The sequence below is a fragment of the Lygodium microphyllum genome, chromosome 1, assembly GCF_053477565.2.
Source record: "Lygodium microphyllum isolate KBCC chromosome 1, Lygodium_microphyllum_v1.1.10, whole genome shotgun sequence".
Classification (NCBI taxonomy): Eukaryota; Viridiplantae; Streptophyta; class Polypodiopsida; order Schizaeales; family Lygodiaceae; genus Lygodium; species Lygodium microphyllum.
In genome coordinates this window covers 159,939,424-159,962,522 of record NC_141135.1, presented here as the reverse complement: position 1 = coordinate 159,962,522, position 23,099 = coordinate 159,939,424, and the positions used below count along the sequence as shown (strand labels likewise).

The 23,099-nt window shown below is 41.6% G+C and overlaps 1 protein-coding gene across 7 annotated transcripts in view; it reads right to left on the bottom strand.

The window, feature by feature from the left end:
• The window catches only part of LOC148041884 (uncharacterized), a 269,651-nt gene that overhangs the window by 242,489 nt on the left and 4,063 nt on the right, over positions 1-23,099 (bottom strand). For 3 of the 7 annotated variants that reach the window (XM_087683761.1, XM_087683772.1, XM_087683781.1), the window contains 9 exons: positions 21,910-22,184; positions 21,568-21,822; positions 12,364-12,904; positions 11,569-11,730; positions 10,278-10,480; positions 9,289-9,391; positions 8,952-9,086; positions 7,670-7,867; positions 7,249-7,515 (listed from right to left, as the gene is read on the bottom strand). In XM_087683761.1, the coding sequence (XP_087539887.1) occupies positions 7,249-7,515; positions 7,670-7,867; positions 8,952-9,086; positions 9,289-9,391; positions 10,278-10,480; positions 11,569-11,730; positions 12,364-12,904; positions 21,568-21,822; positions 21,910-22,184 (2,139 nt within the window). Of the gene's footprint in view, positions 1-7,248; positions 7,516-7,669; positions 7,868-8,951; positions 9,087-9,288; positions 9,392-10,277; positions 10,481-11,376; positions 11,489-11,568; positions 11,731-12,363; positions 12,905-13,275; positions 13,338-13,434; positions 13,485-21,567; positions 21,823-21,909; positions 22,185-23,099 lie in introns of those variants that run through there. The other 4 variants (XM_087683790.1, XM_087683797.1, XM_087683805.1 and 1 more) reach the window with 4 other exon arrangements.

Genomic DNA, 23,099 nt, shown 5'->3' with positions numbered 1-23,099 from the left:
TGTAGCTCCTGCCGAACAATCAACTTCTTGGAGCCACGTGCTCCACTATAGTGGAGATTGTTTACATTCCAGGATGCAAGATGTACACTCATGGGGATACCTGTGACTGACCGAACAGACATCTATTCGGTGTGGAAGCTGCTGACGAGGAAGAGGAGCTATGAGGCATAACCCTCTGCTGCTATTGGCGCCCAGTTTCCAGCCTGCAGCCCACCTCCATCTGCTGTCTAGCCATCATCGACCGCAACCACATCATCTTCAGCCTGTCCATTGCTGTAGGCGACAACTCTCAGCTACTGGCGACTGCTCCAAACTGCCCCACTCTGCTGTTCAGCCTGCTGTCCAGCCTGCTGTCCATCATCTCCAGGGTCAGCCAGCCCGCGTTTTCAGCATTGCAGGCCCTAACACTCTCAGAAACTGTTTCAGCTTGCTGTTTACAACAGACTGTGCACAGTTTCTAGCCCCCGATCGGTGGTACACACTGCTGCGTTTACCAGTTTTCAACCTCCAGACTGCTGCATTTTGGTGACCAGCCCGCTGCCATTCACTATTCAGCACTCCTACACTCCAACTGGTGGTCACAGACTTGGGATCCATCTTCGGTGGACGTCACACTCCGACATTGCTCTGCCCTTGAGCACACTGTACACTCTTACATTCATTCACTTCAGAGTTGTATTCTCTCTCTCCCTTCTTCTGTTTGTGTTTAAGTTTTTGTGTTTGAGTTTTGAGTTTTGCATTTAGGGTTTGAGTTTTGCCCTCTGTGTTTGTGTCTGTGTCTTTATGTTTCTATCGTAGTCGTACACTGTGTGTCCTGAGTGCAAACCCTAGCAATCTTCTTAACAGGGGATAGGTGGGGGGGGGGGGGGGGGGGGGGGGGGTGTTGGTCGCCGGTGCTAGGTGGGGATCAAGGGTACTAGTCGGCGGGGGTGGTGGTGGAGAGGGGGAGGATCGAAGGGTGGTGGGATGGTCAGAGGCACATGGCAGGTGTGGAGAAGGGCCGGTAGCTCTCGAGGGTGGGGGCTGTGGACTGGGGGGGAGGGGGGGGAGATGTGGGCCCTCGGGTGAGGTCGCCTGTGACGCCTCTATTGGGGTGGATGTGAAGGCCTGTGATCCTGCCGGGTGGGGCGAGGAGGGGGAGCCACATGGTGTTTTGCCAGGGGGACGACACTCGCCCTCCTGCTCCCTACTGTCGTGGCTGTGTCTGAGGGGCGGCTGCAGCCCCCCCTGCCGTCTCCCTCTCTGCCGTCTCTAGACCCGTGTGAAGCCGTCCGCGTCCACCTGTGGAGCTTGTCAGCGAAGCTGCCTTGGCTTCAAAGCGCCTACACTCTGCTGCCAAATGCCCAAAATCATGGCAACGCACGCACTGCCGAGCTGCCCCGTCACAATAACCTACTGCCTAAAGGAGTGTGTGCTCTAAAAACTGTGGTTTGTTCTTTGTCTCTTTCACTGTCACCCGTACCTTTGGATTCCTGCGGCTGTCACTGCGTCTACAAAAGAGGCGGGAAGGGCAGTGCCGAAGAGCCGTCCAAAGTCTTCCACAAGCTGACGATACTCTATCTTAACAAGAGATTTGATATGGTATTTTTGGACTCTGATTGTGTTCAAAGTCTCGAAAATAAAGTGAGAAAAATAAATGACTTCATTCTTCTTGTTGGGATGAGGTATAGTTTACCAAAATTTGTTTTTACTCACCATATTTTTCTAGCAATAGACTTTCATGTTGATGCTTACTATCTCCATTCCTTTGCTAAGTGTGTAATGCATGAGCTACCCTTCGATATACAACAAAAGATTGAGGTTCTTGATCCATCCATCTCATACTATATGAGGAGTGAGCTTGATGCAAGTGCTTTTGACCATTGGTTCAATTCAATTGACTTTGAATCTTTGGAGCTTCTTTTAATTCCATACAATGAGAAGTAAGTATTTTGATATTTTTTAAGATTTTATGAGATCTTGTTTTTCTAGATTATTGAAATATTTTTGTTTTCAAGAGTTAAATAAGTCATTAGTAGTCAAATTCTTATATGAAACCCATGATAAAAGATATAATTATTCAATATTTCTTCAATCTTTTTCTATAGCTCAAATGGATAGAATATACTGCCAGTCCGGAGAAGAGTAGGGTGATCGGGTGTCTAAGAAAACTGTTGTGGAGCACGAATGCATCCATTGTAAAACCGTTGTACCAAGGGACCATGTAAATGACCCCCTTCGTGGAGGCATAGGGTGAACCGGCCACTAACTCATGGGCTGCGCCTGCCGAGGTGAGTCGTACCATGAAGATCCCTTACCCCATGAGAATCGCCTCCACGATCTGCGTCGTGCCGATGCATAGCGTGGAGTAAAGCCAGTCCCAAAGCTGAGCCCTGGAGGAGGAGTGTCCTACGACCTGACCAAAGATCATTGTTTCTTTTAGCTCCAACTTTGTGGCACGAACTGCTAAGAGCTGTTCCATCCTCAGAGAGGACTATGCGCAAGGTGTTTGACTGGGGGGCACTCGCAAAATGCGCCGACGTCTGACCAGAGGTTTCCATTGCACGTCCCTTCTGAGAACCTACCAAACACACTGTTGTACTGCCGAAGGAGGGGGTGTCGTTGCTGCAAGTGGAGGGAGCAATAGAGGGGGAGAGGAAGTGTGATGGCGAGGATAGGGGGGTACTAATTTTCCAACGGTGGAGGCACCGGGCACCACAGGTGATTGCGTCAGGCTGGAGCCGTACGGTTGGGGGGCCTAGGGCCACAAGGTGAAGGCCAACGCGTGCCTGGGGGTCAAAGTGGCATCATTGAATGTGAAGGAGCCAGAACGTCTGTCTAGGGCAACGGGGGAGAAGAAACCCAGGGTAGGGGAAAAAGGGGGCAGCATGAACGGATGAAAACAGGTGGGGGTCACCCTGCAAATAGGCTGTAGACAAGGGGGGCACAGGAGACGGTGCAGAGGAGTCAGGCGGCAAAGGCCACGAGGGGGGGGGGGGATTCGGCGGTTGCGATGGCGGGGGCGTAGGCAGCGGCGTGTCGGACGGAACGCTTAATCTAGAACCTCGTCTTATAATCATTTGTAGAGGTATGTATTATCCTTGACCATACATTTGTCATCTTCAAATGTGACCTGCATACCACACTTTGCCAAAGAAGAAATGGACAACAAATTTTTCTTTATGCCTACCACATATAATGCATCCTGTAAACGCAGAGTAGAGTCATCAAAGGTTGTCAAGACAATCTCTCCAACACCTCTAACAAGGTAAGATGCATTGTTGGCGCACTGCACAGACTTGCCAAATAGGAGCTGCAACAACAAAGAAAAACAAATCCCTGTGGGATGTAATGTGCTCAGAAGCACCACTGTCAAAGAACCAAGTGCTAGCATCCTCAATAGAGCTAAATGCTCTATTAGCCCAAGAAGAGTCAAAACTGCAAGTGTAGAAACAGTAGTCACGACCTACAACAAAAAATGTGGACTGTATAGCAGTAGAAGGTGCATCAGAAACAAACATCCCTGACTCCTTTTCCTTGGCAATGCGCTTTTTACACTCCGTGATCTAATGACTTGGCTTCTTATAATAGTGGCACTTGCCATTCTTGGCTTGCGCACCCCCCCTGTTTCTTGCTACTCTGTGAAGTACTTGAACTTCAAAAACTCTGTGGAGCATTTTTAGACTAGCAGCCCTTCCCCTTCTACCTCGCTATAAAAGCCTCTTCAGAGGCTATTACATCCACCCCACTATTCTTTCTTGCTTGCTCTTCTTCTAGGAACAAACTAACCAACTGAAGAAAAGTAAGTTGTTGCAGAGAAATTCTCATGGTGAGATTAAGGGCCATATGAAAGGCCAAATAAGAGGGTAGCAAAGAATTCCAAGTAGTAGAGATCAATTGTGCATCTGAATAATACTCATCTACATTCATTAATTGCTCGCACAAGTCTTGAATTTTATTAAGTTGATTCTACATGGAATCACCTTCATCCATCTTCACATTCTCAAGCTCTTTCTTCAAGAAAGAGATGAGTCTCTCATTTTTTCCAACAAACATCTGCTCAAGTGTAAGCCATGCTTCACGTAAAGAAGCTGCAAACCATATATGCAAGATTATAGACATCCAATCTATCCTCCTTGGGTACATATGTGAATACATCACTCTATCCCTAATTGCCTATAGTAAATGGGACTATTTCAAAGAGCACAATAGCAAGAGCTAAAGCTGGAACAACCTGGAAATCTAGAAATTTCCAGAAATTACAGCATGTACCACACTGTAATTAACAAATCTTTGTCACACTCTGTAAAAACTGTCCATTGTACACACTGTCCAAGACACAAACAATGCTCAACAACACAATCAATGCAAAAGCTCCAAAAAAAATTTGTCCAAAATGCACAATTTCAGTCTACTTCAGACTCAACCTAAGGTACATGTGCCAATGTCTGCATTAAACCAAAAAGCCTCAAATTTCTTGGCTCACTGCCAAGAGATCACTGCCAGAAGTGTGTCCGAGACACGAGACTACCCGAGCAAGAAGCCCCTTTCTGAAATTCAAAATTTATGTTACCTTCTTATCGACGGCTTGCTGCTGATGGTCTACAACAGGTGAAGCTGTCAAGTGGCAAACCTGGTGGATCTGGCAACCAGATGGCTGACATGCTGGGGTAGGCGGCATTGGAGCTGGGGTAGGGGGCACAAGAGCTGAAGCAGGCAGGATAGACAGTGCCCAGACTACGCGGGGCAGAGAGCTGCTGGCACTAGAGGTGACTAGGGTAGACCTGCAGGCGCTAGCAGAGCAGGCGCTGCAGGTGGCGGCTGATAGGCGGAGCTGACAGGCACTGCAGGTTGAGGCTGCTAGTGGCGCAGGACTGGGCCAGGGCAGCTAGTGCTGCAACAAGCAAACAGATCTGATATAGGTGACGGGTTATTCCGGGCTGGTGGCTTGAGCTCGAGCTGATCTAGCTAGGAGGAGCTGAAGCTATGCTGAATCTCAGCTCTGATATCAAATGTGAGATGGGGAAGATCGAAGCTCAATTGAGAGTACACAGTTGACAGTGAAGAGTAAGAGAGTGAAGACACGAATCCCAATGCAATTACCAAAAGAGTATAATGCAAATACAAAGTACACCCTTAAACCTTAGGGTTGTTAATGTGCATTCACACCCGAAAGGTGTATAGCACGATAAGTGCCCGTGCCCTTAAACCTTAGGGTTGTTAATGTGCGTTCACACTTGAAACGTGTAAAACACGATAAGTGCCCGAACAGTGTAACATAAGCACATGAAATAAAAGAGAATATAACTAGAGGGAAAAACCTCTCATAAGGAGGGTAAAAAGTGCCCCACTGTCCTTCCACGGATTACCGACACTCCTCTATGAGCGTAGGTGTGAGTCATACCCAATAATCGCCAGCAAGGTGCAAAGTAGATATGGTAGAAGATGATGTGCCTAGGCAATATCTATCAAGTGAAATCTCATCCACCAAGATCAATGTGTATGAAAGGCATTGGTTGCTATTGCTCTCTTGTCCTATAACTTCAAGGGGACCTATAAAATCCATCAAATGAGTGTGAAATGCATGATTGGTGATCACATGTGACACATTCGTCCTTCTCTCTCACAATGGCTAGAATAAACTTCAACTAGCCCCTAAAAATGTTTATCCACTTGCATGGACAAGTTTTGCCAAGTGGCAACCTTTTAATCCCATTTTCCAGCATTATCCAACTTATTAAATTAATTTTCAGAATATTAATTCTAAAAATCAATTTAATCATTAATCTAGTGCTCAAAAAAGTAATTTTTACCAACCAATAATTAAATTGGCAGGGCTAATTTGTCTTCTAAGTGAGGTAACGGCTTATATACCAGAAATTGGTCATAATTTGCTTCGCCAACTTTTCTGGCGCATTCACGGTTACTGCTTCCGTGAACTCCCTAAGCAATTATTGATCCTTAGATTGGCATTAATTGATTAATTAATACCTAGTCTCTAATATCACCACTGACATTAGTGGCCAATAAATTAGTCTAGGCCAAAATCCAACACCGAGTACATTCTATTACCTGTCAGACATAACTTATTACAACTTTTGACTTTGGCACCCACTGCATCCCCAAGATCCTTGGCATGTTACCATAAAAACCATAAAATAACTGCCATGTGCATCACATGTGCTAAACAACCTTGCACATTTGATTAAGTTATTAATCAAATGTTATCAGCAAGATAAAGCATCTTAAAATTTCACATCCCCGTGATAGATCTTCGTTCGATTCCTGTTTTCTTCAAATAGAGGTTTCAATTCAGTCATGCATATCATGCTTTGATCGATAGAATACTGGCTCTGCCATGTATATTACGACCGAGGAAAAAGGTCGAAGCCGGACGAGATAGCAAGTCAGAAGAAAGGTGACCCTTCCTTGCTATTTAAGACTCCATAGGGATGCACAACCTGGCTCGGAAGGAAATTTGTGAACCTTCCGGAGTTTCAAAGCCCATTTATATGCCCGTCCTACCGTTTTATCCCTCACCATAGGTGGTGGACCACGGAAGACCACTTGGGAAAGAGTGGATGAAGATTTGAAGACTAGGGGTACCTAGCAGGGCAGTTTACACAGCAGGTCTGCCATAGACAAAGTACTCTATTGCAGGCACACAATCGTAACAAAGCTTGCACAATAACAGTAGCATGCAGCAATTTGGAACTACCATGGTGACAAGGGAAGTGCAGTAAGGTCACTTTCCAGAGGGCCATCCATAGCAAGCAGTCCTGCCAAGAAGACTCTTTCAGCTGATAGGCACCAACATATAAGCTTCTATCACACAAAAAAGTTTATTGTGCGGATTTTGAGAAATATCACATGAATGCTTTTTTCCTCTTTCCTTTCCTTTCCCTTTATTTTTTGTGGTTTGGCATGGTAAAAAAGGGGGGAATGGGGTCGGTGTGTGTGCATGAGGCAACTTATTTTCACCATGTAACACCAGAAAAACATTTGACTAATTATTCAATTTTCTGATGGTCAGATTATACTGATCCATTTCGTGTCTATTAGAACATGGGTATGAATTAAATCCTAGAGACACAAACACCTTCATGCTACTCCATCAGGAGCATTATCATAACAGAGGGGTGGCCGACACACACAAACATGATGAACACCACCACCACTGACTAAAAGCAGGAGAACATTTCGCTCATTTCTCTTGTCATGAGAGAAAAATTTTCAATGCCTGTAAAGTCCAAACGAGAAATTTCTTACCTGGAATTTCTCTATTCTCTTTTTTAGCACCTCTGCAACAACTCTAGGTTCACCTATAGTCTGCTTTGAGCATTTGGCTGCAGCTCTGAACCACTTATCAATACTCATAACAACCTCCTCTGCATTGATGAGGTTGAATGGTCCATCCATCCATTGGGGCAAGGCACGCATAAAATCACACGATACATGCCAAAGTATACCATACTGCTCAAACTCTTTTGCAAGGGCATCGACTTGAGGATATTCAGTGAGCATAAGACCTAATATCTGCCAGAGGTCTCATTAATAAACTCAATATTTGCAAGTAAACACAAAACAAGTAAATGAAAATATTAATGCGAACATCTAGTAAGCAAGGATGAAGTATGTGGGAGTCTTACTCAATAGTCTATATAGTTGAATGAGTAAAATGAGTCAGTACCTGCTCTCTGTTGTTGTATAATTCCCCAAGACTGCTGTACTTGTTCAATTTTCCTTCAATCTCCTGAACATAAACTAGTCTTTCTTCGTATGAGTCAATGTCACCCAACTTCATGAACTCGTGCACCTCTTCAGTCAGAGATTTTATATCTCCCTTGATTTTGAGTTGATCCAATGCAAGCTCACTAGTAAATTTTACCTGAGAATTTTAAGCAAGCACTTAAGCTTTCTTGTACAACAGTAATTTGCTGACAGTGAACTTTCATTAGATGTAAACACAAAGGAAAACTTCTTCAGCTTCTAGTAGTCAAACAGAATTTTTGTCCCACCTGGCACACTGAAAGTAACTAACAAACCACATCAAATATTTTCTCAACTGGGGATACTAAGAAAGTGACTGTGAAGGTTGAAACAGGAAAATATCTAGAATTATTTTGAACGAGTCCTTATGGAAATATTATGGATCTTGATGAAATTCCTGTCCAGTCATCCAGGCTCCAGAAAAATATCTAGAATTCCATTGACTGTATGCTTGGCCATGCAAACGTTTGAAAGAACTGATTGGCCCAAACATACTAGATTTTTTCAGGGCCTTAACATATGACATGCCTTGTCTAAGAAGAGATATTTGCCCACCGATTTACGCTCTTCCTAGGCTCTCCACTTATTCATATGCAAAAAAGGGAAGTTTTCATTATGCTGCATTGCTACTACTCTACTAGATGTTTATTGCTGAAACTATTGACTGGTGCCTACCATATCTAGGGTCAGATATGTTCCAGCCCAAGGCAACCAACAATACTTGAAACATTCTTTCGTACTCATATGTGCATATGTTTGCTTTGCGTATGTTAAAAACTGTGTCATTTGGCAATATTATAGATCTTGATGAAGTTCTAGCTCAACCATCCAGGCTCCACTCAGAAAGTGCTCAGACATGAGTCTAGCGATCTCATGCATTGATTCTGAGCATCTTCCATATCTCTCTTTGGACAGTTATCGCAATAATACTATACTAAGACAGCAGTAATGTTTGAACCAGAACCATTAAACCAGGGATAAGAAATAGGCCCGATGAAATAGTATGTGCACTGCTAAGGACATGAAAGGCAAACAGAAAAGAAAAATTCACAAAACGCAAGTACAGAACATGATAGTGTGACAATTGCAGTTGTCTGCATGACTTTTCAGTATGACTGAACTAAATGTGCAGGAGAGCTAGATGTTCTTTTTTGAGGATCAACATGCAGTTTTTGGTTTCTTTGCACCTAGATCTCACGCACCTTAGCTTGTGTCAGTCGTGTTTCACAATCTTCCAAAGAGAACCCAATTTTCTGCGGCCAACCAAACATCACCCAGTATAAATCCATGTCCTGGTCTGGTATCCCATATTGTTTACGGCTCAGCATTGCCCAGACCTATCAAATTATGTTTATGCACACCACAACGAATCAGAGCACAGTTAATCTGAGTATTTTGTAACAAAACTAGTGTATGACATTTTGAGGTCATTTAATGTCATTGATAAATCAGTGAGGTTAGAGATAACTTTAGTTGTTCAGAAATCAGCAGATTCTAAAAAACACCATACAAAGATATAATGATATCTGTATATAGAACCTTTGTAGACTGATTTATCTCTTCTTGTAGCTGCACGAGTTCTTTCTTTGTAGAAGCAACAAACTTTTTCATGTCATCCAGTTCCTCAGGGTTTCCAGTGATTCTGTACAAGAAATGAATACAAAGACCTCCATTTAACCATCTACAGACACCAAAAAGAACATTCCAGCACAGGCAAGCTAATATCAAAATTTATAAAAAAGATTTTTGAATCCATCAAACTCAATAAAGATGGTTCATGTTCCTCATGAGGATATTTACGTAAATCCTAATTCCTGATAACAACTGGTCTTGTAACTATTTCCTTTTAAGGGAGGAGCCGTCCTGATCCAATAAAGCACAGCTTAATACACATTGATAGCCTTTGGGACTTAACCTGATGGTCAAAATTATAGTATTTGACCCTAATAACAACATACACAAACGAATCGGAAGCTTATGTATTTGATCTCGTCTCTATCAAGCTAATATCAAGTTTTAATAAATTTGAATCCATCAAACTCAATAAAGATGTCTGGTGTTCTGATGAGGATTTACGTAAATCCTAATTCCTGATAACAACTGGTCTTATAACTATTTCCTTTTACGGGAGGAGCCATCCTGATGCAATAAAGCGCAGCTTAATACACATTGATAACCGTTGTGACTCTTGAGGTCAAAATGATATTATTTGACCCTAATAATGAAATACACAAACAAATCAGAAGCTTATGTATTCAATCTCGTCTCTATCAAGCTAATATCAAAATTCAATAAAATTGAATCTATCACACTCAATAAAGATGTCTCGTGTTCCTGATGAGGATTTACGTAAATCCTGATTCCTAATAACACCTGCTCTTATAACTATCTCCGTTTAAGGGAGGAGTCATCCTGATGCAATAAAACGCAGTTTAATACACATTGATAGCCTTTCAACTTAACCTGATGATCAAAATGATATTCTTTGACCTCAATAACCTACATACACAAATAAATCAGAAGCTTACATATTCAATCTTGTCTCTATTGCAGCATATCTATCACAAAGAGCTTTGTTTTTTGCAGTTGTTGACTCTAAGATTTGGGATGAAAGTCTGGTAGCAATCTCCATGGCCTTGCAATGTAAATCTTCACCAAGACTTGAGCATTCAACCAAAAACATATCAAACATAACTTCACCATCTGAAATTTTTTTGGCTTTGTCAGCAACCTGGCACAACCCAAGTAGAGGTTAACACATGGATTACAAGCATACATGCACGGACATAACATCTAGGGTTTTTTTTTTAATGTATATCTCTTTTTGTCAAGAGTACTAATTAAAGAATAGTGGTGCGTACAAAAGGCCTTCTGGACTAACAGTGCAGGAAACCACCTAAGAAGCCCCTTGACTAACAGTGCAAAGAGACTTCAAGAAGAAGGCTGAACTGGAGTAGAACATATTATCTACTTCCACAGAGTTGCTCCCTCGCAAAGACCAGGTGAAACCATGGAACCCACTTGCACTTTTTTTTTTACCAAGCACCTCATATGGTCTGGCACTATAGCCCCCCAGATTGGTTGTTCACTTAACCATTGTATCTATGATGTATCTAATTGCTATTTACAGAGCTTTTTTTGACTATATTTTTACCCCCAATGGGGTTTTTTGCTTCTGAGGTATAATTACAGAATTTTATTTTCTCAGAAAAAAAATGAATGAGAAGCCAGGCAATGCAGAAGAAAGTAAGCCAAAAATCCAAGAATTCCTGCCACCTTCCTGCTTAGAAATCATTTTCGAAAAACCTGGACATGGGTTCAAGTAGGACTTTGTAGCTAGACACGACCACAACATCTTTTCTGATTGTCGGAATATCTTTCATTAAACTTCAATGCAATTAATAAATGCCCTATTGGGAGTGCACCCACCAAACATGTCCAAAAAGACACTCTTTCAAAGGCAATTTACTCTTCCAAAAAGTGGAAAGGCTCATTACCAAATCTAAGAGGCTTATTTTAATACGACAACTGATTTCCATGAACTTTGTATTCATGGGGAGAAAGAAGAAACCTGTAAACCTTGGCTGCCATAGGTTGATAAAAAGAAGAGGGGGAATCTATGTATACCTCTATCAAATATCCAACCCCACACCAAAACTTTGTATAACTCATGTGAATTCAGGCTTATCACATGGTAGTCACAAATACTTTCTTCCATATTATGTGGTACCCTCTTCCACTGTTCCAACAATTAGGAATTAAAAGGTAAGGCAATTATAAAACTGAGGGTGTATTGAAACGGGTAATCCAGAGACCCACCTGTAGATAATTTGAAATCTCATCTTCATATTCTTCAACAGAATGATTTTCCATTCTCCAATTTTCTAAAAAACTAGCAATATCAACAGCAGCAAGCTCTTTGAATGGCATGTAGCTCTCCTCTAATTTTCTGGGCTGAACAAAATTTTGTTCCAAGATTATCTGCAGATGTAATTGAAAACAAATTTACTTCTTATGGAATCATATGACAGTTTCAAAAATCATTTTTTATGGAATTGTATGACGGTTACAAAAGTGAATTTTCTCACAATAATGTTCATAGGTTCAACTAGATTGTGGCAATCATCTAATTAATGCCATCATGAAATTCATCAAAAACCCCAGAAAGAAAACTGATTCTCTTTCCACTGACATGCAAAGACATGGCAGGAAAAACTACCAGGAGATGATTTCATCAGAAGAAGGAAATTCACTCGCAAGGCAGACAGCTAATAGCACAGTTATTTAGGCCTTTTTAAATCATGGGAAGGCAAATGCTTTATGCAGCTACTGGTACAGTCATTTACGCCTTTTCAAAACATAGGAAGTGTTTTTGAGATATGAGCCGGGTAACGACAGAAAATCTAATTGAACACCGCCACCAAAATGTTAGAGAAGATGTCTTATGCTTTACAACTTCCCACTGTGGCCTATTGCAAATTGAAGTTCTCTTTCCAACAGCATGAAGGCATGAACTCAGTATAAAGTAATATGATGTATTCTTGAGCCTAGACTCTGGAGGCCAAAAAATAGGAAATATATACATTGATAAACCTTTCGTGAGCTTTCACATACCTCTATAGCTTTCCTTACTGCCGTAAATTGTGGATCATCGTTCTTTATGGCCTTCATCTCTTTAAATTCATAAACAGTAGAGATGGTTGTAACTCTTGACTGAAGATCCTCTATTCCTTTGACAGCTAAGAGGATAGAATCAAGTAGCAAAAGAACAGTACTTTCTATCAAAGAGAGAGACGGATCAAAGACAAAGTGATCCCCTTCAACTTTTAATTTAATCTTGAACATTGGCATCACCTTGAAGTCTCTCTTGGGTTTGTCTTGGGTGATTTCATTCTGATTCAGTTGTTCCGTGTTGTCTAATGTATTGTCTTCACTTTCACTAGAACTAAGGGCGTGACTACAATGAATCCTTGAATACTGCTCCCACATTTTCTTATATGCTTCCAATGACTGCAACACCACATCCTGGAGCTGTTGAGTCATCGTGTAAGATAATCTCCAAACAAAACCTTTTAGTTTTGCAAGAGACTGGCCTGAAAGTTCTGTAGTTGGGGGAGCAAGTTCGTCTATCATCGCAACAACCCTTGGGACCCAACTGTAATAACAAGACATTTGCATTAGTTTACAATCAATTTTTCTGATGTTACCAAATCAGGAGTACACAGACTTTTTGTCAAACTAAGACCTGTTAACATTTTACAGAAATCTTTTAATATCTGTAAGAAAATTTTAGACAGGAATTCTGTCAAGCTGCTGCTAGAAGGCACTGATTTGATTTTTGAAACTAGAGAGACTAGACTGATCCAAAATCAGCAATTGTCATAGACATTATTTCATTTCCGAAGTTCTTCATCACAAGCCCACCATTACAGTTGAGACTGATGGAAAGCATCACAGGTATATAGCTTATAGGTTGAAGTTGCCAGAAACTTCAAAGGAGCATCCAGTCTGGATAGAAGTCCTCACCTCAGTAATAATCTCATTGATGTTGAAGCCCTGGTAGTTTATGTAGAGCCTCCTCCCCAACTACATAAACCAAAAGCAAAAATGGATTTCACGACATTACCTTGAGAGCGCATCTGGTGAAGTGGAAAGATAGACCAGTATTGTAGTTCAAGGCATTACCTTAAGAGAGTATCTGGTTAAGTGGAAGGATAGACCAGAAAAGCATCTACCTGGAAAAGTATTAAGACACTTCAGAACAGATAGCCAAAATTGGCCATACAAACATAGTTCTAGAGGCTATACGCAACCTAGTTCTAGAGGATGACAACGCTAATCAAAAAAGTAGGAAATTTATGAGTGACTGTCACATGTAGAAGCCAACAAGGTCATCTAGAGGACTTGCTCCTCCAATCAGAACTTGAGAGTGAGCAGTACTCATATATGCACGTGTTGCTTCTAGGTATGAACAGGGTTTAGGGAAGCCATGAAAAGCATAAATATGTTGGTCACCTATGGACCATGTTTAGGGAAAAAAGCTAAACTGATACACACTTCAAAAGTTACATTCATATCACAAATTTCCCTGTACTTTCTTTGTCTACACGGGCATGTTTGTACAATCATTGTGGTTTTGGACACTGATGTCTCGTCTTCAATCCTTCAGTTGTAGATTCATTCTTCCATTTCAAAATTACTACACGTCTCTTGAATACTTGTGGGTCATGACATTGAAGGAGAGATTTGGCCCACTTACCCAAAACTCTCACCACCTAAATCAGTGATCCCTTGGACTTGTCGTCGCCTAAGAGTTTTGTAGTGTTACAAAGGTGCTTGTACAAGAGAGACCCACCATGCAGACCCACGCCAACCTTCTACAAGCTAGATGATGACATAAATTCTATAGCCATAAAGTACACCAACAAAGCCTTCAAATTAACATCAAGATTATCAAGAGTGACCTCAGATCAAGCCCTGCACTTTAATGGAATTGCTGGACCATAAGCTACAAGTTTAAGAACACTATTAACCCTATATCCAAGAAAGACTCCAGTGCTACTCCCTTTGCACCTCCACACAAGGACTGTTCAATAGAAGAACATTCATGCTGCCATCTCATTCATACACAAACAAAACATAGGGCATTTGGCAGGATACTTATAGCCTTGTATTTTAACTTACAATACAATAGTTTCTTACTTGCAACTTCTTTCCACAATGAGATATTCCATCATTGTAGTCACTTTACTTGGCCTCAAAGGCTAACTCATCCAACTCATCCTTTAGTAATTATTTCCTCTCTCCCCCTTTCCCTCCCTCGTGAGAGTGACAGAACATCAAAATGAGAGATTACTTTGTACACAAAGACATGCAAGAGAGGCTGACCACAATTGTGATACAAGTGAGTAATATGAGTAAGCATGCCAAATATGTAGACCATATCACAAAGACATGTATTTTCAATTCTTAAATTTGGCATTATTAAGTTGTGCACATGTGAGGTGCACATGAAGCGCGCAAGTCAATTAAGTCACATTGATAACTTAAATACACCAAGTGATCAATGGGTGACATTGGCAAAAGTTGTACAAAGTTATGTTGGATAGGTACTTGTGGGTGCCTAGTGTCAATTTGAGTCTGGGCCATTAATTGGACCATTAAATGTCCAGTGGTGACATCAGGCAACATTTATTTAATATGTTAACTGAGAAATGTCCAAGATTATGAGTTAACTTGCATTTCTCAGTTTTGTAATAAATGTTGCTACCATAACTAAGTTGTAATCAAGGAATTATCACCCATCCACCAAAGGAAGGCTGGTTTCACAGGCAAAGACGGAGGAACACTACATTTGTAGATGCACTGTATACTATGAGATCCGAGGCTGCTACCATTGTCTCTTTAAGGAGGGCTTTGGACCATTGAGACGAGTGATGGACTATGAGGACCAAAAATGTTTGGGCATTTTCTTATTGGAGCTCCAACGGCACAGACCAACATTATTACAAGATCGGAGGCAACCCCAGTCACATCCACCCCTCCAGAGAGCAATTGCAAACTTTTTCGGTATAGCTGACCCCCGGCCACTGCCACCTTAGACACTACATATCCTACTGACAAGCACCATCGAGGGACATCATCAGGTGGCATCACAATGGACAGAGCTACAGTGTTATGCAAAGTACGACACCCTAGAGTTCTTGCTCAGCAACATAAGCATGCTTATATGAGATAATCTTGCGACCTGATTACTTGCTATAGACAAAGATTACCATGTTGATTTAGGCGCGGGTAGCTTGCAAAGTCTTGGTGGATTCCCTATACTGAGATGGAGATATTGTATACTCTTTTCAGTTTCTCAATATTCTATATTTCCATATTCTTCATTTTCCATTTCAATTTATCATGTAGTACTAGATATAATTCATCATGTAGTACTAGAGATAGCATAACCTGTCACAAGACTGTGACAGCTAGTACCTTTTTGTTGATTTCTTTATTACATATTTTATTTGGTTTTTCTTTTTGGAAGGATCCCTCTTGAAATCTAAATGCCCAAGTTGCATGGCTAGTTTCTGAAACGGACAGGAATGTCTAGTGAGTCAAGACTGGACAGTTAAGGTCCAGTATAAGTCTGGAAGAGACTGATGGCACTGTAGATTGACAAGTCTGGAAGAGACTTGTGAAAGTGTATATGGACAAGTGTGTTGAAGAACTAGCCTGGAAGAGACTAGTTCAAAGTGAAGATGGACAAATCTTCAAGAGATTAGTCCATGTGGGGTCATCAGTGGAGATTCACTTTCAATTGAGCTACATTGCAAATTTGGATGTAGCCATAGTCTGCAAAGATGGTCAAAAGACTAGTGGGGATGCAATGGAAGCAACTCCTAAGATTTAGGGAGTTACTATTTTTGGACCCCAGAATCTGTTCACGTCATTATCTTCGTTTTTGTACGAGGATTAATCTTCTGGTCTGTGCCGATGTCAAATTTTGAACCGAGGATGGAGAATTTTAGACCGAAAGGTTTAAACAGGAAAATTGTTACATGTATGCCATGTGTCACAATTTGGGCATAAATTCCCAAAAGAGAGAGAGAGGGCAGCACAAAAACGAGTTTCAATGCATGGGGGGCTCATTTTTGTAAAAGGGGAGATGGATTGCTGCAGATGGAGAGCTCTTGAGAGCTGGTCTACCTTGTCTATGAAGCACAGAGGGTTGAGCCTGCCTTCTATTCTCTCTTTCTCTCCCTAAGAGTATGGTTATGCTGCAGAATCAAGGGCCTTTCTTCTGATTCAGGTACAGCTGTGTGGAATATGCTGTTTTTGCATGAGGCAAGAGCCTCTTTTCTCCAGGAACAGGAGCAGTTGTTTGCAGTTCCCAGCAGGGACAGGTGAGGGTGTTAACCTCACCAAGCAAGTGCCTGAAACAGCACTAAACCAGAACTGAATCTGGACTGTTCAGAGGGTATTTCAGAGCCCAATTGATGTCAGAATCAAGGGGCACTTGGCCCAGATGATGCAGGACAGTGCAGGGAACAGTATGAGCTGAAAACAGGTCTCAGAACAGGTCTGAACCAGTAATTACAGTGGGCAGAACAGTGCAGGGAACAGTGTGTGTTGTAAACAGGTCTCAGAACAGGTCTGAACCAGTAATTACAGCAAAGACTGAAATGGTCAATTCTGCACTCCAACCAGAAGATTCAGACTTGGGCAGAGTTTCCCCTCCTGGTCGGCTTGTTTTGGGTCAGTAATTGCTGCTATCTTTGATGAAACGGTGAGATGGGTGTGACTGGAGACATAGGGCCAAAATTAGGAACTCCGTGGCTTACAGAAGGACCAGCATTTGGATGTGATATTGGTGGTGCAGGACTGATCATCGATGGATTACACCTGAGAGCCCTGAATTGAAGAGCTAACAACGGATGACCGAAAGTTTCGAACCACTTGCAAAGGTTGAGGGCTGGATTGCAAACCAGGGCCACTCTGTGGTGGAAAAGGGTGGTTCATATGGGCACCAAATGGACAATGTGCAGTCATACTACTTTGTCCCATCATTGGACCTTCTAGGATAGTATCTGCAATTGGCCTTACATTAAGCTGTTCATTTTTACTTTGGATTCTACATTTTAAAGTATGCACAGTTCAGTTCCCTTATTTTTGTCCTTGGAGTATTTTGATGGAGCCGGAGGAGATTATTTTGGCAATCATGGAAGCTTCAATCTAGAGGCCCAGAGAGATGTGTTAGCAAGGTCGAGAAGAGACATTGCTGAGCAGTCAGGCTCTGTATTAAGGCAAGGACATGGAATGCATGATTTCTCTCAGCAGATCAGTCAACAACCGCAGTCTAGATCAGCTAATTGGGACTGGAATGTCAACAATGGCAACAATGAGCAGCAGTGTGATCATCTTCCTTGCATTCTAAACCTACATTTAAAGTTGCAAGTTGCTTGTTCATATGCTCCTGCATAGAAGATGACTTGTTAGGGTTCAATGTCCTCATTTGCATCTCCAAAGATACCCATTTCATAACAATCATTCAGTTGTACATCTAATCTAGCTCTAGCCTATATCCCTAGCCACCATCAAGTGCTCAATATGGACAATCACGGTTGTAGTACATGAAAGGAAGAAAAAAGAGTAGATGCGTGCATTCACTTTGTCCCAGTGCACTTGAGCTTGTGCCAACAACGCCTTATCTTCTCAGATAATTTGGATTCATCTCGCAATGAAGGACGCTCAATAGCCTCCTCTTTTAACAAATTTCATTTCTTTTTGTTTCCATTCCTTTAGCCATCCCAAAAGAAAAAAAATGATACATTCATTGACCAAATGCCATGACAAGCTCTACCAAATCATAAGACTCTAGAAAACACAAAAGCAGCTCCCTAGATCTAACTATGAAGACACAGCCTCCTAGGGCTCTTTTCCACTCGTCCCGCAACTTTTTCACCTGTTGAAGGCAACGAAAAGGTAAAATATGCAACTGAAGGCTAAAAATGCAGCCTTCCTCCTTGAATAGCAAAAATCCGCATCAGAATCGGCAACTTTGCTCCTTTCCCACACACCCACGCTCACTTTATACCTATCATAAACTAGCTTCATGAAAGTATAAGATGACCTTGGATTCCCCACCCTTGCCTAAACTGCGAAAGTGTCCCCTCATGCGACCTTAGACTAGGGGCAAAGCTCCCTTTGTGTCTAACACAATAGCTCATCATGAACTTGAGATGTACCCAACCCTAATTCTCTCAGGGAGGGTAGTTTGGTAGTCATCTAGGGACCAATCCTAGTTACCACCATCCGGGCTAAGCGGATTTAGGTGACTAGGTATTCTCTAGGTCTACCTCCAAAGTGTCTAGTCTCGTTCAATGAGAATCGATGTGAGGTTTCCTAAAGACTCAATAATGGTCTCTAGCAACAATCTAATATCGAGCTTAAAATAAACAATTTTTGGGAATAGTCTAAGAGAGAGGTAGGTGAGTACTGCACTTGGTTCAATGAGAGAGAGAAATGAGGGGGAGCTGAGTGTCAACCCCTTTGCCCATAAGGCATAGTCTCACACCCCTAAAATAGTGCTTAACTAGTTCTAGGACTAACTCTTAGGAAGGTTGAGCGTTGGAAGGCTCGAGATAAACATGGCAAGGGTGATAACTCAATTTTGCATTGGTTCACTTTTGAAGTGACTATATATATGAGAATTTTTCAAAAATCAAAACAATTATGTTTTTCCAATGGATTGCTTAGTGTCCATACCTTAAAGGCATGCCATTAAACCCTTTGTAAATATACTAATTAATCAAGCTATATTTATATGTCATTAGAGCATTGTAGCATGCATATTTAAAATATTAAAGTATGCCATGACACTATGGAAAGCAAGTGGACAATTTTCTGATAGAATCATCCTACGATTAGGGGGACTCAGTTAGCTAGGTGGGTTTCCCCAAGTTTCAAATAAAGACTAAAAAGTGGTCCACTACCTCCAAGTGCTCTAACCAAGTATGATCACAATATACCTTGATGACTCCTCTTTCCACCCTAAAAGCACTAGCCTCTCGAGGTTAGAGTCCGCTCTTATCTACTCAATCACTCATCCATGTGTGTCGTATTCTATGGTCTCACCTTCTTCCTCGCTTTCCTCACCATTGGAACAACAGTCTTCATACTCATTATCCGAATCCTCATACTCATACTGTTCATCATTCCCATGGCTCCCGTTTTTGTAGGACTTTTCTCATCCACAATGAAGGCCCAATTGTACAACAGATTGAAGTCATGCACCTTAGTCCGTTGCCACTCCAAATTCTCTATGAGGTCCTTAAGAGGTTTAAAGTTTGCATCCGATGCGCAGCCCTCCTGCTCGCCCTCAAACACTAAAAACGCAGTCTTGTGTTGCGCTAAAATCTCCTCTTCAGGTCTGCCCACGATCAATCAGCCTTTGTGCTGCTCTGATACCATGTCAGAGTGCACCGGTGCAGAAGTGTATGACCAAGACTTAGAGATAGAGTGAACACTGAGAGGGGGGAGAGAGAGAGAGAAAGAGAGAAGAACACAGAAGATCTGCAATATGAAGAGTGCTAAATAAGGAATGCAGATATGTAGACAGACAGTGCATATGTCTACATATCTCCACCTTGATGATGTCACCCTGCTGTAAACCTCAAAGTCTGTTGCAATTTGCATGATCTCTGCCTGAAATCTGCAATTAGAACGGTCTGAATGTGTGGGGGCTGGCTGGAATATGTAGCCCATAAAAAAAGGAATAAATCTGCACAAGTCAGCTGCATTAAATGCCAACCGTGCACAATAAATGGTCCGACTGCAGAAAAAGCTGCTGACTGCACAGCTGCCACATGTCCCGACTGCTGACGTTGCATCTCCAGCTGTACAACCACCTGCCAGATGGCAAACCTGCTGCAGCTACACACACGGGACCTGTCATAAATGTGATGACTGATCAAACTGCCACATGGCATATCCAGCCTCCTCCCAACACATAGAAACTGCTCTCAAATGCCTGTCTGACAGGAAATGCATGTACACAGCCCATCTCTGATGAATGCCTGTCCAGGGGATGACCGTATCTCTAACACTCCCTCCCATCCCTCTTCTACTTGGATTTAAGAGGACACCTCTGGGAATTGTCAGGTCTCTGTTCCATTGCAACTTCAAATACATTCTATGGCACTTATGGCAATCATTCCTCATTCCTTCTTCATCAAACACTCTAGAAGCTGTGATTCATGAGTTTTTGGACTCCCTATCTCCTTGAAAGAGGGGATCTTCTTCCCCCATTTCAAAATGGGTCATGATTCATCATGCAGTCACTTGCACATGTTGGCAAAAAGCCTTTGCATTCCTCGTCTCCCTTGGAGGATATGGCCACCCTTGAGCTGCCATCTAACCTATTGATTATCCTCTCATCAAGAACATTGCCACATAATTGTTTTTACTTGGGGATCCTATTGTGTTTATATTTGCCGTACATTTAAAAGCCATACACTAGTGGAGAAAATGTCTCTCTCCTCTGAGAGCACAGTTTGATCAAAGCATATGAACAACTTAGCAAGTAATCATCAGTTCTAAAGATCTCCAGGTTGTGGACATTTAACTCTACTGTTTTACCTATTAAGCTACTGATAAGTGCGAACATTTAGAGAACTGTTTACAAGTACTGATTACAACTTGTGAATGTGCATTCAGGGTCAATTTAAAAGGTAAACCATTTTTGTGCCAACAGGAGAATATTGCAGTCATTGGTATTTTATATTGAGGCTTGACACTAAAGTAAACAACATTTGCAAGCTCAAACCTTTGTCAGTTGAACTTTCAGGTCTCACAAAGGGCCAGGTGTAAGGCAGCTCATCACGAGTAAACTATCAGGCTCTCTTGGGCATGAACTTATAACTGTAAACTATAAGGCTCTCTTGGGCATGAACTTACAAATGTATTCACATTTTTTATAAGTATTGTACAGATCTTCTAGTTCTCACTATTAGAAATAAATTTTATAGAAAGCCAATGTGCATTCTTCACTCTTAAAACTAGAAGCAAGACAATAAAAACAAGATAAAGTAAAAATCTTTGCGAAAAGCCAGAACTTCACTTCACCATCACGAACATAATATTGCTATCTTGCATAAGTAAAACAGAATAAGAATAATCTTGGCAAAACTATCTCCAAATATCAGTATCAAACAGGTTTGGACAATGAAATAGTTTATATAACATAATTAACTGCCTCAAGTAAATTGGCACAAATCCTCTTATATGTATGTGGATTCACACAATGCATTCTTTAATGCACAAACTTACTCATTGCGAAGGTTGTCTGCAGTTTCCCTAATATAATCTTCTTGAATTAAACGAAAATCTTCCAGTCTCAAAGGCCGTGGTAAAGTGAACAAAAGTGGATTGAAGAGGCATACATCACTAATATCCATTTCTTTGTAGAAGCGCAGTAACCCTAATAAAAATGCTTCTTCTGCTACACATAAAATCTTTGTGATTTCATCCCTTACATATGCCCTTGCATTTTCAAAGGCGAACTTTACTGGGATGCATCCTTGCCTAGTAAACAGCACAAATTTTACTTGATGATAGTTGGCAACCAAACCACATTTATAATAATCCCAAGTACATGCAGGATTTGGTTACCTTGGAACTGGAGGTTTGAATTCATCAGACGCAAAAAGTTGAAGTGCTTTTAATCTTGGATAGCCTTCTTTGGTAACAAAGTATTTGTACTCAAGTATAGACTTCTTCACACTTCGTTCATAATCCAGTCTTAGGCTTTCCATATAATCATTCACAAGATCTGGATATCTCTGTGTGAGGGACTCACCAGCTAGGCATGCAAGTCGAGCTTTCAATGATTTACCTCGCATTGGTGGGTTTTCAAAACGAACGAAATCAATGTATTCGGAGAATCTCTGTAAGAGTTTTTTTTTTTTTTTAATGTCAAAAATCATGGTGTGCAATGTCAAAAAAATGTGTCTCATTGGTGTGAACTGTCATTACAACATTGAGGAACATTCAATAAAATGTATAGCCATCAACTCAACAACCAAATGACCATAGAGATGGTAGCAAGAAAATCCAGTAAAAGCATATGTTACCCATAATCAAGGAGCCAGTGTGCTCCAACCTGCTCTCCCTGCACACCTTGAGCACTCCCCTGCCCCCCCTCCCCGGGGGGGGACATTTTTTGACCAGCCTATACCTCCTCATCTCCCCTGTCCACGTCTGCTCTCCCATGGCATGTCTTATTCCCACCCAGCCATCAGCCTTCTCCTGCTCCTGCCAGTTCTCTCTGGCTATGTTGTCAATGCCTTTTAAAGTTCCATCTTCTACCACACTACTTCCTCCCTTTCTGCAGCCAGTTCCACTTCATGCCACTTTGGACTCCCCCACCCCTCTGCAGCTACAGACCTCATCCCAGGCACTGCCCCTGTTGATGCAACCATTCCAACAACTCCCCACTCCTTTACCACCTTTGCCTCTTTCTCACTTTAACCCTGTTTCCTTTCCTAACACTCTGCCTCAGCTTTGCTATTTTGACAGCCTCCCAAATAAGTTTTGGCAGTTCTTCACCCCATAGTTACCAAGGGTTTCTGAAACGGGAGGTATGAAACGGGTTTCGCAGGTTTCTTACGATTTTCCTAAAACATTAGAAACGAGTTTCATTTAAGATGGAAGAAACTGCCATGAGACTTTATGTGTATAGAGTATGACTGATATAATGTAATTTATCATAGTTTATACTTCTATACAATACAAACAGAGATTTAACATAGCATCAACATACACATACATTATGGTCCATTGTCCATAACAATATTAGCTTT